The sequence below is a fragment of the Bos javanicus genome, chromosome 12 (assembly GCF_032452875.1).
Source record: "Bos javanicus breed banteng chromosome 12, ARS-OSU_banteng_1.0, whole genome shotgun sequence".
Classification (NCBI taxonomy): domain Eukaryota; kingdom Metazoa; phylum Chordata; class Mammalia; order Artiodactyla; family Bovidae; genus Bos; species Bos javanicus.
In genome coordinates this window covers 19347650-19369162 of record NC_083879.1, presented here as the reverse complement: position 1 = coordinate 19369162, position 21513 = coordinate 19347650, and the positions used below count along the sequence as shown (strand labels likewise).

The window sequence follows — 21513 nt, the reverse complement described above, 5'->3', positions numbered from 1 at the left end:
CTGTAGGTGATGGTCCTCAATGTAGAGATTATGTCATATCACTGGGAGTTGTCAAACCTCTTCTGTCCTTCATCAATCCCTCCATTCCCATCACCTTCCTTCGGAACGTCACATGGGTCATTGTCAATCTCTGCAGGAATAAGGACCCCCCACCGCCTATGGAGACAGTTCAGGAGGTAAATGAAGAATTGCAAAGGCCAGTTGGTATATTTTCCCTATGTTTATGCTTTAGGTTTTCATGTACAGGGAGTGAAATAACGCATATACTGATTTCATTGCAGGTATGAGATATTTAAGTAATGTATCATAACTTAATTTTTGACTTCTGTGAGACTTGTGGCACCTGACCAAATACAGTCCACCTTAATTTAAGAAACCATAAATTCAAGCAGAAAACTACAAAAGAAGAAAATAAAATCTCAGTTTTATTACTACATTGAGTTGTTGATTTAACACTAAAAAATAAGGGATGGCTGCTGATAAAACTAGTGTACTTATATGCAAATGTTCTAGAGTTAAATTGCTGTGTTAAATCTGCTAATTAAAGCAGAGTAAAATCTTTGCTCTTTACATCTGATTTGTAAATGGATCTGAGTATTTTAAGTTTTATAAAATCCTATGTAACCTTTAATCACTTGACTGTATAGAGAAATGTTGACTGTGAATCTGTAATCCTTATGATTAGCATCATTCACCATCTTCTGCCTCCTCTTGCCCATATGGAAAGGGTACTTAGTAATTCCCCCCACTCCCTCACAGATTTAAAGAAGAGATTTGAAATGTCTGCATTCAACAGACTTTATACTGGGCATACTTTTCTTGACTAAATCTGAGGTCAAAAACTTCAATTTGACTCAAGTAGTTCATTAAATAAAATCTTAGTTTTAAGCAGGTAAGTGGGACAGTGAGATCAGTTTTAAGAATGGCTTTTTAAAAATAACTATATACTTGCATCTCCACTGTTTCCAGTAGACATATGTCATAAAGAATGTTATTGAAAACAAATGTTTTTCCTTTAAGGTACATTAGTCTCTGTCAGACTTAACTTGATTATTTTAATTAAACATTTGAAATATTTTTTGGTGTTTCAGGTTGAATTTATTGTATTTTAGTTTTCCTAATAGAGATTCAAAAAACTTAATGTTGTTTTTCTTGCCCTCAAATAGTATTTACTGCTTTTTAAAAAAGTCAACAGTTACTTGTTTTTGCAAAGACATTTTCGTCCACTCTAGAGTTACTTATCATTTGTTTTCTTTCCTCAGATTTTACCAGCTTTATGTGTCCTTATATACCATACAGATATAAATGTAAGTAAAGCAGAACCTTAGTTTTGGAATTTGGTTCTTAATGAGACTGAAAGGGTTATTTATTCTTATGTTTTTAATAAGTGTCACCATATATCCTAATAATTTGTCAAGCTTCCACAGTGTATGTGGAAGAAATGTATGTTCTGTTTTCAGAAATAGGATTAAGGTTAAACTGAGTTTATATCTTAAATCATTCAGATAACAAAAATACTAACATTGGAGAAATTATCACATATGTAGTTAATTTAGTTATTTATATCATAATAGTATTTTTAAGTATCAATATTTATAAAGTGGTAAAAGCTTTATAAAGCTCCTTCATACTTAAAAAAATTTTTTATTTGATTTTTGTAATTGGTAGTCTAGATATTATTATCCCCATTTTTAAAGAATAAGAAACAGCCTCAGGGAAAGGTTAAGTGACTTATTCAAAGTTGCAGAGCTTATAAGGGTCAGTGTCGATATTTAAAACTGAGATCTTCTGATGACAGATCTTGTTTACTTCCTATGAAACCATACTAAATCCTAGGCTATAACCTTTTGAGCTAAAGTATTGAAGAATATCAAGTATCGCTTTAAATGCAAAGGTATCTTTAGATTATTTGTTCATTATATGAGGTTTAGTTAAGCACTTACTGTATATATTCTGGCATAGTTTGTTTCAGGCAGTCTGAGAATTCTCCTGATTGTAGCAAGGCTGAATGTCAATTCTTCCACAAAGTAAAACAATGGATAAATTTTAGAGAATTCAGAACTGACTCTAATGTTCATCCAGCGTGAATTTGGCTTCTAATATTTCAGTTAAGATCTCTTCCCATTTGTATGTTTGTGTTTTTGTGTATCCTTGTTTACACATAATATTTATGTGTGTGGGTGTCAGAATTATGTGTGATTTATCATTGAGATGAAGAAAATACATCTTTGTTAACATTTCTCAAGAAGCAATATATAGTTCCTATATACGTACTGAACCACACATTTCCCTAGTTAATTTTAGGACTTTAAGTTCTTAGGAAGGAATCTTTTTTTTTTTTTTTAGGAAGGAATCTTTTAAAGGTAACTGAAGTAACTTTTTATTTGTGAAGTGTTAGCCTGAACTGTCATAACAATTAAGTGAATCCTGTTTAGTTATATACTGTCCTGATTTCAAAATGGATATAAAAGTGACTTAGCAATAGACATAAGATAATAAATACCTTAGAAGAAAGGAGGAGGAGGTAAAATTATTTTTTAAAGTGTATTTGTTGTTACTGAATGCTAAACTTAGTCCTAAGCTTTCTGAAAGCCAAAATTAAAAGGAAAATAAGCAAGATATCTGATGTTTCCACCAAGACTTCCCCTCCAGGACATTAGGGAATTGATTGTAGGTGAATAAAAGCTTCCACCACCTATTGGTCTTGTTTATTTGAAAGCTAGAGGTATTAAAGTAATGAAGTTCTCTAGTTTTAAGTATATTTATCGAGTTTAACAAAATAGATTGTCTCACTTAGGCAGAATTGTGCAAAGAATTGTAGGCACAAAAATGAAGAAGACATAGAGACTCTGCCCTCTAAGATGTCAGCATTAGCAGCAGGTAAAAAGAGTGAACGAAATGGGCTTTTGTCAGTTGCTTGCTGTACTAAATCTATTTCTGTAATCTCCTTTGATCTTACCAGCACCCTTATGAGATAAATTTTGTTCTCTTATTTTACTAGTAAGGAACTAGTAAGGAAATTGAAACTCAGTAAAGTAAAATAACGTAAGGGTCATATGATGAATAAAAGCCATGGCTGAGAATTAAAGCCGAGTCAAGGCCTATGCTGTTTTGTACCATGATCACATAAGGATACAATATGTGTGCAAACAAACAAGAAAAGAAAACAGAGAAATCACCAAAATGAATTATCAAAGCACATGTTCTTTCTGGCAACCGGAAAGCTTCACTGAGAAAGTAACTTTTGAAATAAGCATTATAAGGAGAAGGATGGTGGTAGAAGTGTTGTTAGAGGTGAAAAAAGATAGCATTTATTAAGGGTTTTAAGTGTGCCAGGCACTGTTTTTTAGCACTTTTTCATATATTAATTTATTCCTTAGAAAAATCGTGATTGGTTACTAAAATTGTCTTCATGTTACAAATATGGTTAAAAAAAAAAAAAGGCTAACTAATTTGTGTGTAGTCATACAACTAGGATGAGAAGGATTTTGTCAAGTTGAAAAAGTTGTTTCAGGTACCAGAGGAACTATATTAAGAATTAAAGAGAATACATGAGGATGTGGAGAATCCAGGTGGTTAATAAACCGAAACATTTGCTTAAATTACAGAGTTTCGTATCTTGTGTTAGGGAGTTTGGACTTCTCTTGTAATCAGTGCAGAGTAAGTAAGATTTTCAAATAGAGGAGTGATACGTTCGTGTCTGTTATAGTCAGACACTTTGAAAGCGATAAGGAGGATGTGGAATAGGGCAGGTTTGAACATAACCTGGCCTATTTTGCTATCATGGTAGGTTTGAGGGACTTGATGAAGATATGAACCCAAAGTGGTAATGGGTAGGAAAGATAAAGTGAGTAGAACTTCAAGAGGAAAGAATCAAAGAGGAGAAGTGAAAAAGTAAAAGAATAGCATTAAAATAAAGACTTCATTTGTGAGACTGTCATTTGTGAGACTGCTGGAGAAGCTGTGTTGGGGTGTAGGGAGAACTAGGTGGTTAATGGACATTAATATGCTTATATGACATTAGAAGAACTACTTACTGACTCTGAGAACTAAAGAAGAAATCTGGACTGATTCAGGTCAATCTGTGTTCATTTTCTTTCTAGTTATTGTTCTTCTTAAAGTCAGCGTGCAGTTGCAGTGATTCTGCAGCATTTGGTTTTCAAAAAGCATTGTCCTTTTTGAAGTTACTCATCCATGGTTTGATATGTCCAGACAATTTTGAGTGTTACCTAACATTTGATACAGATCTACCTTGCTTTGCTGCTGGTACAAATGAAATCAGTCAGTTGTGGCAGATTGGTTATATGCTGAGACATGATGGGTAGTGACACCTGATCATATGTCAGGGGTCCCTGAGACCACCTTCAAGTTCAGTGATTTGCTAGAAGGAATCATTGAAAAACTTTTATACTCATGCTTATAATTTATAGCAAAAGAATACAGATTTGTTTAGGGAAAACTGTCCTTTCCCTCCTGTGTAGGAAAAAACCCCAGCTCTTCCCTGTGGGTCTGTCTCCTATGTCTCTCCTTTACTGCAACACAGAACACTTCACTTCTCATACTTCTGGTCGCCAGATGTGTTGCAGTAGGGATTTGGGGGGAGATTCCCCACAACACCAAGTGAGTATCTGCAATCCACTGGATATCCTACAATTTAATTCAGTTCCAGCACTAACCAGAGATAGTGTCAGATCTCACAGGTCAAGGACTCAGTCCCACGTGGTGGCCACCTCTTCCCCTAACCCACAGGCACACTTCAGTTGCCAGTCACAAAGTCAGACCGGTGCTTCTGACCAGCCAGCTTTAAATTGGAGGTTTAATGAATAGAACCAAGACCCCCTCCTTGGGTTCTATTAATTTGCTAGAGCAGTTCAAAGAACTTAGGTAAACAGTTACATTTACTAGTTTATTAAAGGGTGAAGCTCTGTACAGTCATCAAAAACAAGACCAGAAGCTGACTGTGGCTTAGATCATTAGCTCCTTATTGCAAAATTCAGACTTAATTTGAAGAAAGTAGGGAAAAACCACTATACCATTCAGGCATGGCCTAAATCAGACCCCTTATGATTATACAGTGGAAGTGACAAATAGATATAAGGGATTAGATCTGATAGAGTGCCTGAAGAACTGTGGACAGAGGTTCATAACATTGTACAGGAGGTGGTGATCAAAACCATTTCCAAGAAAAAGAAATGCAACAAAGCAAAATGGTCATCTGAGGAGGCCTTACAAATAGCTGAGAAAAGAAGAGAAGCAAAAGGCAAAGGAGAAGGGGCAAGATATACCCCGCTGAATGCAGAGTTCCAAAGACTAGCAAGGAGGGATAAGAAAGCTTTCTGAAGTGAACAAAGCAAAGAAATGGAGGAAAACAATAGAATGGGAAAGACTAGAGATATCTTCAAGAAAACTGGAGATACCAAGGGAACATTTCATGCAAAGATAGGAATGATAATGGACAGAAACAGCAAGGACCTAATAGAAGCAGAAGAGATTAAAAAGAGGTGGCAAGTATACATAGAACTGTACAAAAAAGGTCTTTAAAAGTAATTAAAATACCTCAGGAATGCTGAAGACTTCATTGACACATGATTAATCTGATTACTAGCTGAAAGGAAAAGAGTATAGTCATTGACTGTTAGTGACTGTAAAAGCCAGGCATTTAACCATAGAAATCTAGAAAATGGGCAGGTGGCGGGGGGGAGAATATTAGATGGAGGAGTTGTAGAATAGCAGAAGCAGTTCAGATGGGAAAAGGCAATGAAAGTTACAATTACAAATATTAAAGCAGCTGTTAGTCTGCTTACGTAGGTAAGGAAAGCAAACTGCTGAGAACAAAGAAATTTGAATAGTCTGATAATCATGTGCTGTGAATTCAAATTTTTAAAGCATTTTAAAAATGAGATTTTCATTGAAGGTCCAATATATTATCAAAAAGAAAAATTAAAGGGTGACTAGAAGAGTCTGCAGTTTCAGGGGACCTGAGACCTAGCTGTAGCTTACTTTCTCCCACTAGCCTCTGAATGTTGTCATGAGATCCCACCAAAAACCTTGAATTGATTTCAGCTTAGAAAACTTAAATATTTCATTTTTCTAAGCTACTGTGTATTAGGTAAAAAAACGATTTTCTGCTAATAGAAGGGAGCTATAATGGAGGGAGCAAAGTTAGATTTCCTTTAGCAACCTCCTAAAACATCACAGGCCAAGGCAACCAGTATTTTTATGCACAGTATTCCATTTTGTGGCTAAGGTTAATTCAAATATCCTACTTGGGGTAGGCAATTAGTCCATTTCTTGAATTTTGCAAATATGAATAATGTAGCAGGGATTAATCTTACGTATTTTCATGTTGCTGGAGGTGTATTTCAGGGTAAATTCCTAGAAGCAGGATAGCTAGATGAGAGAGTGAATGCACTGTAATTTTTGTTATGCACTACCAAATACCCTGCACAAGGCGGTGCCATTTGCATTCTCAGCAGAAATACATAAAAGTGACTCTCTCCTTAGCCTTGCCCATAGAATGTACTGTCACATTTTAAATTTTTGTCAATCTGTGAGAAACGGTATTTCATTTTTAGTATGTGTTTCACTTTCTATAAGTGAGGTTGAACTTGATTTTGTTGAAGAGCCATTTTTGCATCTTTTCAAATAGCCTGTTTATCTTTTATTGCTCATTTTTAATCAAATTTTTCGCCTCTTTTTCTTAGCGTATAAGAGCTCTTTATGTTTTAAGGACGTTAGCTCTTTACTTTTGATATATATTTCAAATATTTTCCTAATTTGTCCTTTGTCTTTGATATATTTTGCCATGCAGATTTTTTCTTTTTATATAGTCAAATTTATCAGCCATTCCTTTTGTTGATTTAAATTTTTATTCCTCGGTTACAATGTTTTATCATGTTAAGGAAATGTCCGTAAAATCCCATTTTGAGTGTTGACCTCAGAAATGAGTGTTGGAATCTTTCAGTGTCTATGGAGATGATTATATGATTTTCTGTTTATATCTATTAATACGACATAGATAGATGTTCCTAAAATTGAATCATCCTTGCTTTCCTTGAATAATTCCACTTGATTATCATATATTATTTTCTTAAGGTAGTATGAGCTCCTGTTCACTAATATTTTATTCAGAATTTTTATATCACTATTTACCTGAATGATATTGGTCCACAGCTTTTTTAATGGTGTCTTCATTATTATATTTTTACCACATTTAAAAAACATTATTCTTCATTTATTTTCTGTGCTCAGCCTAGGGTCTGTCTGATCTTTGCAGACTTGGTAGCTTTTCCTGTTGAAGCCTTTTGGGTCTGGATACTTTGTGGGATTAGTTCCTTGATAATTTTCTCTCGCTATTGAAATTGGTTTAAGTTCTCTTGTCTCTGCTGTGGTCAGTTTTTTGTAAGCTCTTGTCCTAGGAAATTATTCATTTCTTCTCAGTTTTCAACTCTGCTTGTATGTAAGTATGCAGAATAATTGTAAGATTTTTTTGAGGGGTTTAATTTACTGTTTCAGGGTTATTTTCTTCATCATTTCTTATTTTGTACATTTGTGCTCCCTCCACCACTTTCTCTAATTAAGTTAACAAGGACTTTTCAAAGTTTTGTCAAAGAATCAGGATTCCAGTGTTTTAATTAGATCTGTGGTTTTTCCTGTTCTTTACTTCATTTCTTTCTACTATTGTTTTTGTTGTTTCTTTTTGCTTTCTTTTGGTTTACTCTGTTCTTTTTCTAGCTTTTTGAAATCGATTTTCATTCTTTTTAAGTTCTGTCATACACATTTTTAAGGCTGTGAACTTGCCTTTGAACACTGCTTTACATAAATCCCGTAGCTTCTGATATATGGTATTTTCATTATAATATTCTAGAAAATTTTTTTGTATTTTTTAATCCAAGAGTAAGACTCTTAAATTTCCATACAGTATTTCATATTTATTAATATCTAATTTTATTGCCTTGTAATAATCTTATAGTATTTCTGCTTTATGTAATTGATGTTTACTTTGAACCTGATTTTTTTGTGCCCTGTCTGCATGTTATATTATCTATTATCAAGGTTTGAATTTCAGTATATATTTATAAAATCTGTATCCTCATTTTCTTGTCTACTTGACCTCATACTGACAACAGTGTAAGGTCTTTCATCAGTATATTTTTATTTTTTCTTGCATCTTTTTAGTTTCACCTTTATAGTGATATTTGTAGGGTTATTTGGTAAATAGATGTCTTTAACAGTTATATCTTCATTGTAAATGGTGGGATTTTTAGCTTTATAAAGTAGCCTTTTTTATTCTTTGTAATGATTTGTAGAATGAATTATACTGGTCAGCTAATAGGCTTGTAGTCTCAGCTTTCTTATAATTTACTTGGTGTGCCTTTGCTTGTCCCTTTATTTTTAGCCTTTCTGAATGACTTAGGTGTGTCTCTTGTATACAGTATAGAATTGGGTTTTGTTTAGGATCCAGTTTGAAAATCTTTTTCTTGTTGCAGGTGAGTTAAGCCTGTTGATGTTTGGTTTCAACTCTGTCCTGTTAAACTTTGAGTTATAATTTCTGTGTTTTATTTTCTACTTAGTGTTCTTCTCTCTTTTAAAAATTTCTTTTGGTATTTAGGAAAGTTTGTTTTTCTCACAATGTTACCTTTATACTTAAACCTTTTATAAGTCCCCCCCCCTTTTTTTTTTTTTACTATCTGGTTTGACAAGTTTCAGTGGTATTTTTTGACTCCTGTCTTTACCCATAGAATAAGTGACTGGCTTATTCTACTTTCACTTTTCTCTCACCTCATTCTCCCATTTTTGAATCTAGGTTTGTGGCTTTTGCCCAGTTTGGGAAGTTTTCTGTCATTATTTCTTCAGATACTTTTTCACCTCTTTCTGAAACTCTACATCTTTTGTTAATCATCCTACATGTTCCTAAAGCTCTCTTCATTCTTTGCCATCTTCCCCTTCCCCCCATGGATGATTTATATTGATCTGTCTTTGAGTTAGTTGATTTTTTTTTTCTCTTTCTCTTCTACTTCCAATGAGTTTTAAATTTTGATTATTGAGTTTGTTAATTTTAAAATCCATTTGGTTCTTCCTTATGTCTCCTTTTTATTTGCTGAGATTTTCTATACTTAATGTGTTCACAATTGCTTGGTAAAGAATTTTTATGACAGTTACTTTGAAATTCTTGTCAGATAGTTCCAACATCTGCGTCATCTCAGTATTGGCATCTGTTGACCACCTTTTCCCTTTGCAGTTTAAATGATCCTGGTTCTTGGTATGATGAGTTATTTTCAGCTGTAGCCCACATTTTGGGTGTTGTTATGAGACTCTGATTTCTATTTAAATCTTGCTACCTATTAATGCCAGACTGAGGAGTAGACAAGCTCTGCTCCACACAGCATCTTTTCATACCCTCCAGTAAGGAGGTCTTCCTTGTGGGGGTAGGATGGTAGATGGATACAACTCTCGGGCATACCTTCTGTCCTCTCATTTTTGAAGTTGCAATATTTCTATTTTTCTGAAACATATATCATTTAAAAAGTATTCTTCCACTCTTATCTTCCCATTTGTGTTCATCTTTGATCTACAGTGAAATATTTCTTCACTTATTTCTTAGTTGAAAGAAGCTCATCCTCTGGTAAGGGTGTCAGCAGATTTTTCTGTAAAGAACTGGTAGTAAATATTGTAGGCTTTTTTGAGCCACATGGTCTCTGTCCCACTAATGTGGAGTAGCAAAGGATATGTTACTGTAAGCTCTTCACTCCCCTCTCCTCTTCTCTGAAGTCTCACATAAGCTTAAGACGGGAGGTCCAGACAAAGGACAGAATTCATTTTTTTCTCTTCTTACAGGTAATTTGACATTTGTAGCATTCTCAGACTCCTAGTAACGTTGAAGGTGAGGGCTATGTGTGGTTTTACATGCCCTTATTAAATAGTATATTTTTTTGAAGGATGCATGGAGAGATTTGAATTGAGACGGCAGTATTTATTTTAGAGCAACAAATGTCTTATAATAGGAAACATCTCTGGATTTCACATGAGATCAGACCTGTGCTTACATTCCTCTGTCAAGACACCAAGGAAAACTACTTATAAGCTCTCTGACTTTGAATGAGTCAACAAACCTGAGCCTGGTTTTTGTTTATTATTTGCAAACTTAGATGAGTGTAGTGTATGGTTTATACTGTGTGCTCTTCTGCTGGGACATTTTTCAAGAGATTTGCAAATAATTAACTTTTTTCCCCTAAAGTTAAAATGCCAAGTCATTTATCTGTTTAATAGTCTGAAAAATTACATTGTTAAACGTGTTTGAAAACTACTAACATGGATAAATGATCTTTGGGGGCTCTTCTAGACTTGAAGCAGCATGGCATACTGGTTTCATTCTGTATATAAAGTATTTCCTTATGATTATTGGGTATTCAGTTTGTGGGAGCAGGAAGAATTCCTTTTCTGCCTATTTTTATCTACTTAATATATAGATGTGGAAGTTGGGGTAGAAGTTGGCCCGGACTTCTGTGCCTCATTTTTGTGAAGAGTGACCTGAGGTAGCCATTGAGAAAGTTTTACCTTGTATCAGCTTAGCAGATATTTTTGCTACCAAGCTAAAACAAAATTTAATTACTTTTTATGTCACCATCTCCTAAGTGTGTTATGTATCTTAAGTATTCAAACAAATACATTAAGTGGCCATTCTTTTTTATTTCCTGCAGATTCTCGTGGACACTGTTTGGGCACTGTCTTACCTGACAGATGGAGGTAATGAACAGATACAGATGGTTATTGATTCAGGGGTTGTGCCGTTCCTCGTGCCCCTTCTGAGCCACCAGGAAGTGAAAGTTCAAGTAAGTGTTAAGTATTTTTCTTACTTGTATAAAATTTGTACTTTCTGTAACCAGTTAACTTATACAGTCAGGCTTCAGTTCTATCTGTATGCACATTTCTTCAGTATTTCTTCTGCTATTTTACTGAATCTGATTTTGTTGATTTCTAAATCTTTATCTCATCCAGATTCTTTGCTGAGTTTCAGACTCATATAGCCAATTGTCTTTGAGTCCTTAGACATAACTGCCAAGAACCTCCTTCAGTAATATTGTTATTATTTCAAGCAGGCAAAAATGAACATACCGTCTTCTCCCACAAACCCACTCCTCTTCATATATCCCCTATTAATGGACAGCATAGTCCAAGCTAGGAACCTTGGTATTCTTCCTCTTATCTCCGCTCCATTTCAAAACCTGTCAGTCCTTACTATATAGCTTTCACATCTGGCTTCTCCTTATATCTAGAGCCACTCATTTAGTTCAAGGTTTATTTTCTTTTCTCTGGATAACTGCATTTCTTTCTCTTTCTCTCTCTCTAATTTCTCATCACATCACTGATAGATCTGTTCATCCCACTTCTGCCAAAATGACTTTAGATAGAAATCTGTACCCATTCCAGGCCTTTATTAAAATCTTTCTGTGGTGCCAGTTTACTAATAGATAAAAATAGCTATGAAAAAAATGGACCTTTACATGTTTTTATTTTAATCTTTTCTCCAACAATTTTTCACATAATTTTTCCTATATAATTCCAGTTTTCACAAAACTGTTGTTTAAAATTCAGAATTGCTTCTCAGTTCTATAAAATGCTTTGTGTAAGTATGTAGTAAGTTTTAATCATTTACCGCTTGCATTTTTACATTTTCTCGGGATTATAAAAAACATAGAATCAGTTTCATCATAAACAAATTTATGGAAAATATTTTATCCCCACCCAGACAGCAGCACTCAGAGCGGTTGGCAACATAGTGACAGGTACAGACGAACAGACCCAGGTTGTTCTCAACTGCGATGTCCTCTCACACTTCCCAAACCTCTTATCACACCCAAAAGAGAAGATAAATAAGGTAAGGCATAGAACAGCCCCATCAATGCATTTCTTTCTCTTTGTATATCTCATTTTTAACTACCTTCTTGTTTCGATTGCTTTTCATTTGTGATTCTCTTCAAACCACTCTGGTTAATTTCACACCACCTCTGCAGTTATTTTCTTTCAGTTCTTAATTGCCTGCTGTAAGTGCTGCCATGATCATCACAGAATAAAATTATTTTCATTTTAACCAGTGTTTTTATTTCAGTATATTGAGCAGTAGCAATGATCAACAAATTAGTAGCCACTAGGTGGAAAGAACATATGAAATTTTCCATTGGGTGGCTATTATCTTTTTCTTTTGCTGGTGTTTTTTATAAACAAATAGATCATAATTTAATTTCCCTACAAAATTAGGCTGAATGTAAAACTACAGTGCCTAAATTAAAGGATCATTAAAATTGTTTTCTGTTTGGTTTTTGTTTTTTTAAGATTTTAAGCTTACGATATAAACTTACTGTTAAACATGTGCTGAAGTACTTTAGTCTTCTTGTCTAGCTTATTTCACATTGCATGTTTTCAACATTCATCCATGTTGGAGCTTGTATCAAAACTTCATTCCTTTTTATTGCTGAATAGATACTGCATTGTACCTATATACCGTATTTTGTTTATACATTCATTTGTGGATGTACACTTTTGGATTGTTTCTACCTTTTGGCTCTTGTGAATAATAATACTGCTGTGAACATTGGTTTGAGTCCTTGCTTTCAGTTCCTTTGCGTGTATATCTTTATGAGTAGAATTGTCCAGTCATATGGTAATTGCATGTTTAGCTTGTTGAAGAGCCGTCAAGCTTCTTTCCATAGCAGTTGCACCATTTTACATTCCTGTAAGCAGTGTTAGGAAGGTTCTAGTCTTGTTTTATATATATATAGTTTATTTATTTATTTATTTGACTATGCCAGGTCTTAGTTGCAGCAGGTGGGATCTTCAGTCTTCATTAGAGCATGCGGGATTGTTCATTGTGGCATGTGAAATCTAGTTCCCTGACCAGGGGTCAAATCCAGGCCCCCTGCATTGGGAGGGCAGGGAGTCTTAGCCCCTGGACCATGAGGAAAATCCCTCCAATTCCTTTTTTTAATTATTATTGTAGCCATCCTGCTTGTTTTGATTTACATGTAGTATCTGCCTGAAATGCCACCATTCCTCAGACTAACAAAACTTCTATTTATATAGTTCCTTAACTAAAATTTGATAGTTGAATTTTTATAGAAAAGTGTGTAGTCAGAAATCACATTTTGTAGGTGCTTTTGTTCCAATGAGCTTCCCTGGTGGCTAAGGTGATAGAGAGTCTGTCTGCAATACTGAAGACCTGGGTTTGATCCCTGGGTCGGGAAGATCCCCTGAAGAAGGGATCTTCTGAAGAATGGCTACCCACTCCAGGATTCTTGCCTGGAGAATCCCATGGACAGAGGAGCCTGGTGGGCTACAGTCGATGGGATCGCAGAGTCGGACACGACTGAGTAACTAACACTTTCACTTTCAACTTGTTCCAATGAAGGGAAAGAAGCCAGAGTCTTTTAGACTCCAGGCAAATATACGTGATTTTTACAGCTGAATGTATTAGTATTCTGTAATGGGAAGCAAGGCTGAGAAGTGAGGAAACTGGACAGGAGTAGGTAGAGAGGTTCTGGCCTGGGATCTGATATACTCTGAGTGAAGGTATCATAGGGGAAAGGAAAAGGGTTTCTATAGATAGATATCTCCTCAGCTTCAGCAAGGAGGTAGCTGTTGCAGAAGTTTTCCACCTTGAGTGTTTGTGTTATTTGCATGTTGATTACATCATAGTTCTTTGGAGGTGTAAGTTAACAACTTGGTTTTTTTCCCCCTCAACCTTTTAGTTTGAAAATTTTCAAATGTGCAAGAAATTTGCAAAAATAGTGTAGTGAAACACCCTTGTACTCTAAAACACCAGTTAACCAGTTATTGATATCTCACCACAATTGGATGGCAAAAAAGTGTACAGTCTTTTTCTTTATTTATTATTTAGGCCATGTGCCAGGGCTTGTGGGATCTGAGTTCCCTGACCAGGGATTGAACCAGGCTGTGGTGATGAAAGTGCTTAATTGTAATTACTAGGCCCGTGGGGGCTCTCCTATAATCTTTCAGTTGTAGAGGAAGAAGAAGATAGTACTTTAACACTAAACTTAGAAATAAACCTGTTTGTTCATGACATAAAGCTCTAAGGTTACAATAAAATTTGTCATATAGATCATTCTTAGACTAGTTAGAGACTTAAGTTCTAATATATTTTGCAAATAAGTATTTTTACAATAAAGCAATTCGTCTTTCTTAGAAGTAGTTTTAACAAAGTATGAGGAAATTCTATCTTCTATTTATTTCTGTCATTTGTCTTTTAGAGCAGGGATCCCCAACCTCTGAGCCAAGGACTAGTACCAGTCCCTGGCCTGTTTGAAATTGGGGCTGCATAGCAGGAGGTGAGCAGTGGGCAAGCGAGCAAAGCTTCATCTGTATTTACAGCTGCTCCCCATTGCTTTCCTTACCGTCTGAGCTCCACCTCCTATCAGAAGAGTAGTGGCCTTAGATTCTTGGAGCTTGTACCCAGCTGTGAACTGTGCATGCGAGAGATCTAGGATGTGAACTCCTTATGAGAATTTATTGCCTCTTGATCTGAGGTGGTGGTGCTCAATAAATACAATGCCCCTGAATCATCCCAGTTGCCACCCCTGTCTGTGGGAAAGTTGTGTTCTACAAAACTGGTCCCTGGTGCCAAAAAAGTTGGGGATCACTATTGAGAGGGAGCTCATGAAGCAAAAATGTGAGGTCCTTGCGTAAAGATTTATTGTCTGTTTTATTCACTGCCATGTCACCACTGCCTGAAACAGTGCTTAGGGTATAGTCCTAAGCATCTGTATTATTGAAGGTTATGCTAGGTAAATGGGCCAAGGTATTCTGCTTAAAAGTTTCCTAATAGGTTTAAAATGGAAGATACTGTATTGCCTAATCACCTTTAGATGCATTTGCCTTATTGTAACTGAGATGGTTTTGTTATTGTGTATGTAAACCACATTAAAGTAAGAGCATAAGCACATTAAAGATACAGTTTTTCAAATAAAGGTGCCTTGTATTTTATTTAATTATAGGAAGCAGTGTGGTTCCTTTCCAACATTACAGCAGGCAACCAGCAACAAGTTCAAGCTGTAATAGATGCTGGATTAATTCCTATGATTATTCATCAGCTTGCCAAGGTCAGTCATTGTTATGAGTTCATTATGTCTGTTAATATGTTATAACCAAGACTTTTTGAGCAAAAAATTCATTTCAGCATTTCTTTTTAAATCTTTAGGGGGACTTTGGAACACAAAAGGAAGCTGCTTGGGCTATTAGCAACTTGACGATAAGTGGCAGAAAAGATCAAGTGAGTCTGGAAAAAAAAATCTTATGATTGTTAATACTGGGAAGTGCACTACTCTCTTGTGTTCAGGAGTTTCTGATTGTGTATAAGCCCTGTCCTGTATTCCTTTGGAGGAAGAGGTAATTATATAAATAAGAGTATCTCTTCTCTTTTGTTGTCTAGGTTGAATACCTTGTACAGCAGAATGTAATACCACCATTCTGTAATTTATTGTCAGTAAAAGATTCTCAAGTTGTTCAGGTGGTCCTAGATGGTCTGAAAAACATTCTGATAATGGCTGGTGATGAAGCAAGCACAATAGCTGAAATAATAGAAGAATGTGGAGGTAAGAGGGTTGATTAAAGAAAAACAGTTGAGCTGTGCAACTCTGAAACATTAGTTCCTTTAAAGACAGTTAATTTGAAAGAAAAGTGCTAGGATACATTGCTATTAATATCGTCTGAGGATGTTGCTGTTCTTTATTTGCTATGTTAGTAATCCAGGAAGATTTTCCAGAACACAGCTGATTGTGAAAGTCACTCCATAACCTTCTTAGAGTTTTACAGTGCTTTTTAGGAAACACAGTTACTCCTCTTGAAGTCATGTTGCATAAGATTAAGTGAAAACAAATGTGATAGCATCACTGAATATTCAGACAGAAAGTGTTTTCTTAATAACAAGAAGAAAATATGCTAGAGATGTTAAGGAGTCTTGTCCATGGTCAGAGAAGTAGTTTGTGGTAGGAGCATAGTTAAAAGCCAGATCTTCATACTGTACTACTATTAATTCACTTTTCATTTTGTTTTTAAGATGTCTTATTAATGCATATATATAGAATTTAGAAAGCTGGTAATGACGATGCTATATGCAAGGCAGCAAAAGAGACACAGATGTAAAGAACAGACTTGGACTATGTGGGAGAAGGCGAGGGTGGGATTATTTGAGAGACAGTATTGAAACATGTATATTACCATATGTGAAACAGATGACCAGTGCAAGTTCAATGCATGAAACAGGACACTCAAAGCCGGTGCCCTGGGAGAACTCAGAGGGGTGGTGTGGGGAGGGAGGTGGGAAGGGGGCTTCAGGATGGCGGGGGGGCACATGTACCCATGGCTGATTCATTTCAATGTATGGCAAAAACCACCACAGTATTGTAATTATCCTCCAGTTAAATAAATTAAATTTTTTTAATTAATTCAAAATTAAAATAGGAATAAATAAAATTAATGGAACTAATTTTTTTTTAAGATGTTTTACTTTTTAAATAATTTGAAACAAGCATTGTAGTCTGATTCAGAACAATTTAACCCAGAAAGTTTGAGCTATAAAATTGTTACTCCAGCTTTTTATCAGTATAGTTGCTTCTGTCTATGAGATAAATACTTATAATTAGGGTACATAGTTACTTAGCATTTTATGATTTTATAAAGCACTCTATATACCTTATCTTTGATACCCATTTTCCCATTTTTCTGGTTTGGATGTTACTATAGAAAAAAGTTAAATTTTTTTATATAGTAACTTAGATTTGTTACTATATAAAAAATTTTAAAAAGCAGTTATTTTGAAACTACTTCAAAATAACTTAGCTAAAAAGACATTAAAGGAAGAATAGTATTGAGGATTTAATGGAGTTGCATCTGATATATGGAGTAAATATTTTGGGAATATAAATAAAGGCATTCTACAGTTAACTATTCTGAAAAAATATTCCCAAATTGATGTGGCTATATAGGAGATAAGCACCCTATTTCTTTTTTTTTCCCCATGAAAATCACTTCTGAATTTAAAGTTTTGTCTTCTATTTATGTCAATCTTTGAGTAACATTTGGAAAACAAAATGATAAAAAAATTATTGTATGCAGCAGTATGATTTATACTAAAGGAATCTTAGGCTGGGGGAGATCTTGATTCTAGTCCTGTCACTCACTCGCCATGTAACCTGAAACAAACCCCTTTGTATCTGTGCCACACTCCCATATCTGTCAAATGGAGAGTTTAGGTGATTTTTAAACTGCCGGCCTCAGGGAACAGGGTACCTCAAGGGCTTCTAAAGAGGCAGAAATTAGTGGGGTGCTGGTTCTCTAACCAGAGCAACTCAGGATTTTATCTGTTTTTTAGATGAACGATCATCTTTGGAGGGTGGTAGGGAGGGTGTTTTTAGTTCTTTAAGATGTTTCATGATTAAATGATTTAAGCACAGTTTCTTTATTAGTATGTATTTAATTATTTTAATTATTATCAGGTTTGGAGAAAATTGAAGTTTTACAGCAACATGAAAATGAAGACATATATAAATTAGCATTTGAAATCATAGATCAGTATTTCTCTGGTGATGATGTAAGTACATATTAAAGTATAGTGTGTCTACATGTACATTAAAATCTGTACGTAAAGTAAGTTTACTAAGAATTAATTTTCCGTGACTGAGTTGATACTGTATTTCTGTCACCTTTGCTTTTGTAATTTGTTAAATGGGAAGAAGTAGTAATTACAGAAATGATGTATGTTCAAACAGGTAAAATAAATCTACAGATACAGGAACTTAAGAATGGGGCAGTTTTTCAATGTTCAGTTTTAAATTGTTGAATCTCTTGTTATTCTTGTCTGTGCTGGGTCTTTGTTGCTGTGCAGGCTACTCCCTAGTGGTGGTGCACGGCTTCTCATTGCGGTGGCTTCTCTTGTTGCACAGCACAGGGCTGTGGGGCACGTGGGCTTCAGTGGTTGTGGCTCCTGGTCTCTAAAGCACAGGCTCGGTAGTTGTGGCACACGGGCTTAGTTGCTGCACAGAGATGGGATATTCCCACATCAGGGATAGAACCCATGTCCCCTGCATTGGCGGGCAGTTGGTGTCTTGACCTTTGAGCCAGCAGTGAGGCCCTAAGTTGTTAAATTTCTTAATAGCATTGTTGGTTTTCTTAAAATATTTTTAGGTAATAAAAACATACACACAGAATTCTTTCCTGAGAAGTAAATCAACTCTGCTTACACTGTAATGTATAGTATCTTAACATAATGAAAATTCTTTTTCTTGATTCTTGTAGATTGATGAAGATCCTAGCCTCATTCCTGAAGCAACCCAAGGAGGTACCTACAACTTTGACCCAACGGCCAACCTTCAAACAAAAGAATTCAATTTTTAAATTCAGTTGAGTGCAGCATCTATCCCACATTGAATACGAAGCACCACCAGATGGCTACCAAAATGACAAGAGCAACAGCAACCGAAGGCTCCAAAACATACATGCCTCTTTGTTTTGATGCTTCTGAAGCAAGCCATGTCTCAGTCACTTTGCAGTTGCCGAAAGTCACTATCCACATGGACTGTAAATGCATATGCATGATTTCCTAAACTATTTTAGAATTCTCCTTAACAATCTTGACTACCCTATTTTCCCCCGTTCCCTGGTGCCACACGCTGACATCTGCAATCTCCATTTTAGAATATTCCATAGTGGTGGCATGTCAGCTGCCCACTTGATACTCCTTTGGAAAATGGTGCGCTGTGGATCAAGACACTTTGGTATGACACATACACGCGTTGGAAGACTTTAAAGAGGTGCAGTCTGATCTGAGCCTCCATCATTGTCCTCCACAAACATATTTTCATACTCTTTATGTGGAAGAATAGATTTTAAAAGTACAAGCCAAATGATTTTCATTGGTGGAACTGACACAAACAAAAAGTAACTTAAAAAAAAAGAAACTTGGTTATTGATTAAACAGATAAGTTTTAAAAAACTGTGCTTCATCTACCAGTAATTGATGTGTTTATTATCTGCCTCAGAAGCCAGGGTTGGAGGAAGGACTTTAGCTATGGATGGTAACGCTTTCGCCATTATACCTAATTTTTGAGAACAGCAAGCCCTATTTGACCACTCACTTCAGCCTGTGTGTTCCTGCTGTTTTGAAGTAATCAAATGCTGTGCATGGTATTTTACCTGAGCTGCAACCTGTTACGGACTTGAACTTCTGTTTAAGTTGAAAGCAAGAATCCCTGACCATAAAGAAAAAATAAATAAATGAAACCAAAAACCACAAAGGTCTAAAGTACCCATTGGTGATATTTAAAAAGAAAATCTTGCTTTCAGCTTTCAGGAGTTAACATTTTTCATTTTAAATTGATAATTGGATATGGTTGATTTATATTGGGTTTAAACTGTGGAGCTTTCATGTTTACTGTAATTTAGTCTTAAAATATTTTTTACTTAGTAACCAGTGCTTTTGATAATGTGGTTGGCAACAAACCAGCAACTATTAGAAGTGTCATAAAACTTCATTCTTTGAGTATTGGAAAGTTTACTCAGATCCTACTCTAAAAGCATATTCACATATAAAAAGATGCAGACAAGGATCTGCCTAGAGGAGTAATCTGCAGTTATTTAGCATAAACCTGATTTGCAGTGATCTTCAAGTAATTCTGAAAAATCTGGTATTACTGTGTAAAGTCATTGCTTTTGGTAAATTGTCCGACCCAGTTATTAACGAAAGAATATGGATTTGAAAATTTTTAAACTGAACAGTTTGTGCTGTCACAGGAATGGTTGTGTTGCTATTGTTTACTGGGTATAATTTCCCAACGCGTTGATGTGAAGGGATAGGAAATCTAAACTAATTTAGTTGTCCGATGGGAGGGGGGTGTATTTACTGTGATGAAGATGAGACACGTGCCATCAGAGCTTTGTGAATCAGCGGGGTGTTTTCACTGGTAAACAACACATAGCAGGTGTGCATTCATTACAAATATATGTATCTGCCAAGGTGGAGCCACTTTAAAGAGTGAGTTTTGTCTTGTATCTAAAGTGGATACAAGCGTATGTTTAAAATGCAAGATTTTTACTTGCTAGAGAATCTGTTTTAATATAGTGGTTTGGCCTCTGATTATTTATAGGTTTTATAAATTTTAGAATCAATTTCTCTTTAAGGTGGCTCAGACTTTTCAACTCTTGTGCACATAAAATTGAGTTGAAGTTCATTGTGCCTTTTTTTCTTTATCCAAATTTTGAGTTAAAGCTTCATATGGTAACTGCATCCTGTTCAGACACCATGGGCTAAATTTTTGAAACAGTGTGGTGTTCACTAAAAGTAGGAGTAATAAAGTCAAAGCTAATTAAGGTCACAAACTTCGGTGAAACCCTTAAAGTCCAAATCTTCTTGATATTGTGAATTATACCCCTTCCAGTTTACTTCCTTGGACTCCCCATAGTTACTGACAGTTACCTTTTAAATTTTGCACACATTGAGACTGAATTGGGCCTCTACTGTGCCGACTCCTATTTCCTCTTGTGTTTTAAGTGCAAACTAACATAAGTGAACATTAGCATCAAGTAGTGCAGACGTCCGTGTGCATTGGCTTGATCCAGTTTGTTGTGACCTCTCGGTTTGGAATTGGAATTGCACCATTTCATAGACAAAGGAAACTAAGTATATTGCTGCACTTTTACGTTTTCAAAACAGTGTTGAAAATTTGCATTGTTTTTATTTTTTTTAAACTCAGTTAAAAAAGACTAAAACGTTCTTTCAAAAGAGGCATCTAAATGTGTTCCTAATTTTGTATATGGGCTTAGGTTTTGTAACCAATAAAAAAGCTGCTATCAAATATGATAAAACATCGAAGAACTTATTTTTGAAAGTATCTGAATTTCCTAGTTTTGTTTTCTATGTGGTTAAATTTAAATTTGGAATTATTTTCCAAATATTAGCCCCAGTGGAGGTGAATCATGAATTACTCTTTCACTGTATTTTAATATCTCCTTTCCACTAGAGCAAACTAGGATGACCAGCAACAATGCTAGATTTAAGAATATTGTGTAACATAAGAAGTACCAAAATCTACACTGATTTCCAAAGCTGCTGTAGACAGTGACAGAAACAATAGAAACTTCTTGTTGCACAGGCTTGAGGCCAGAAGTCAGGGTGGTGGCTGGGGCTTGCTCTCTCGAGGGAAGGATCTTCATCTCTTCCTGCTTTCGGTGGTCCTCAGCTGGTAGCTGCCTCTCTCTAGTCTCTGCTCTCGTCGGCACAGGGTGTTCTCTGTGTGTCTCTGGTTTAAATGCCGTAACTCACAGAAAGCCATTTCAGATGATTGTGTAATTGTGACTTTCATGAAACAAAAGCTGAAACTTAAGGCTTGTCTAATCCTTGAAAACCAGAACTTTGCAAGATAGTAATTGAAGTAAACCTAACAGTTTTAACCTGTTAGATAGAGGTTGTGGCTCTAAATGAAATCTTGGATTATTTAAAAGAACAAA

At 35.4% G+C, this 21513-nt stretch overlaps 1 protein-coding gene across 2 annotated transcripts in view; it reads left to right on the top strand.

The window, feature by feature from the left end:
- The window catches only part of KPNA3 (karyopherin subunit alpha 3), a 97958-nt gene extending 77087 nt beyond the window's left edge, over positions 1-20871 (top strand). For both annotated transcript variants that reach the window (XM_061434646.1, XM_061434647.1), the window contains exons 9-17: positions 7-176; positions 1263-1307; positions 10701-10832; positions 11750-11878; positions 15009-15113; positions 15212-15283; positions 15443-15605; positions 17508-17602; positions 18307-20871. In XM_061434646.1, coding sequence (XP_061290630.1) covers positions 7-176; positions 1263-1307; positions 10701-10832; positions 11750-11878; positions 15009-15113; positions 15212-15283; positions 15443-15605; positions 17508-17602; positions 18307-18405 — 1010 coding nt within the window. In that variant the 3' untranslated portion in view covers positions 18406-20871. The remainder of the gene's footprint in view (positions 1-6; positions 177-1262; positions 1308-10700; positions 10833-11749; positions 11879-15008; positions 15114-15211; positions 15284-15442; positions 15606-17507; positions 17603-18306) is intronic.
- The last annotated feature ends 642 nt before the right edge of the window (positions 20872-21513 follow it).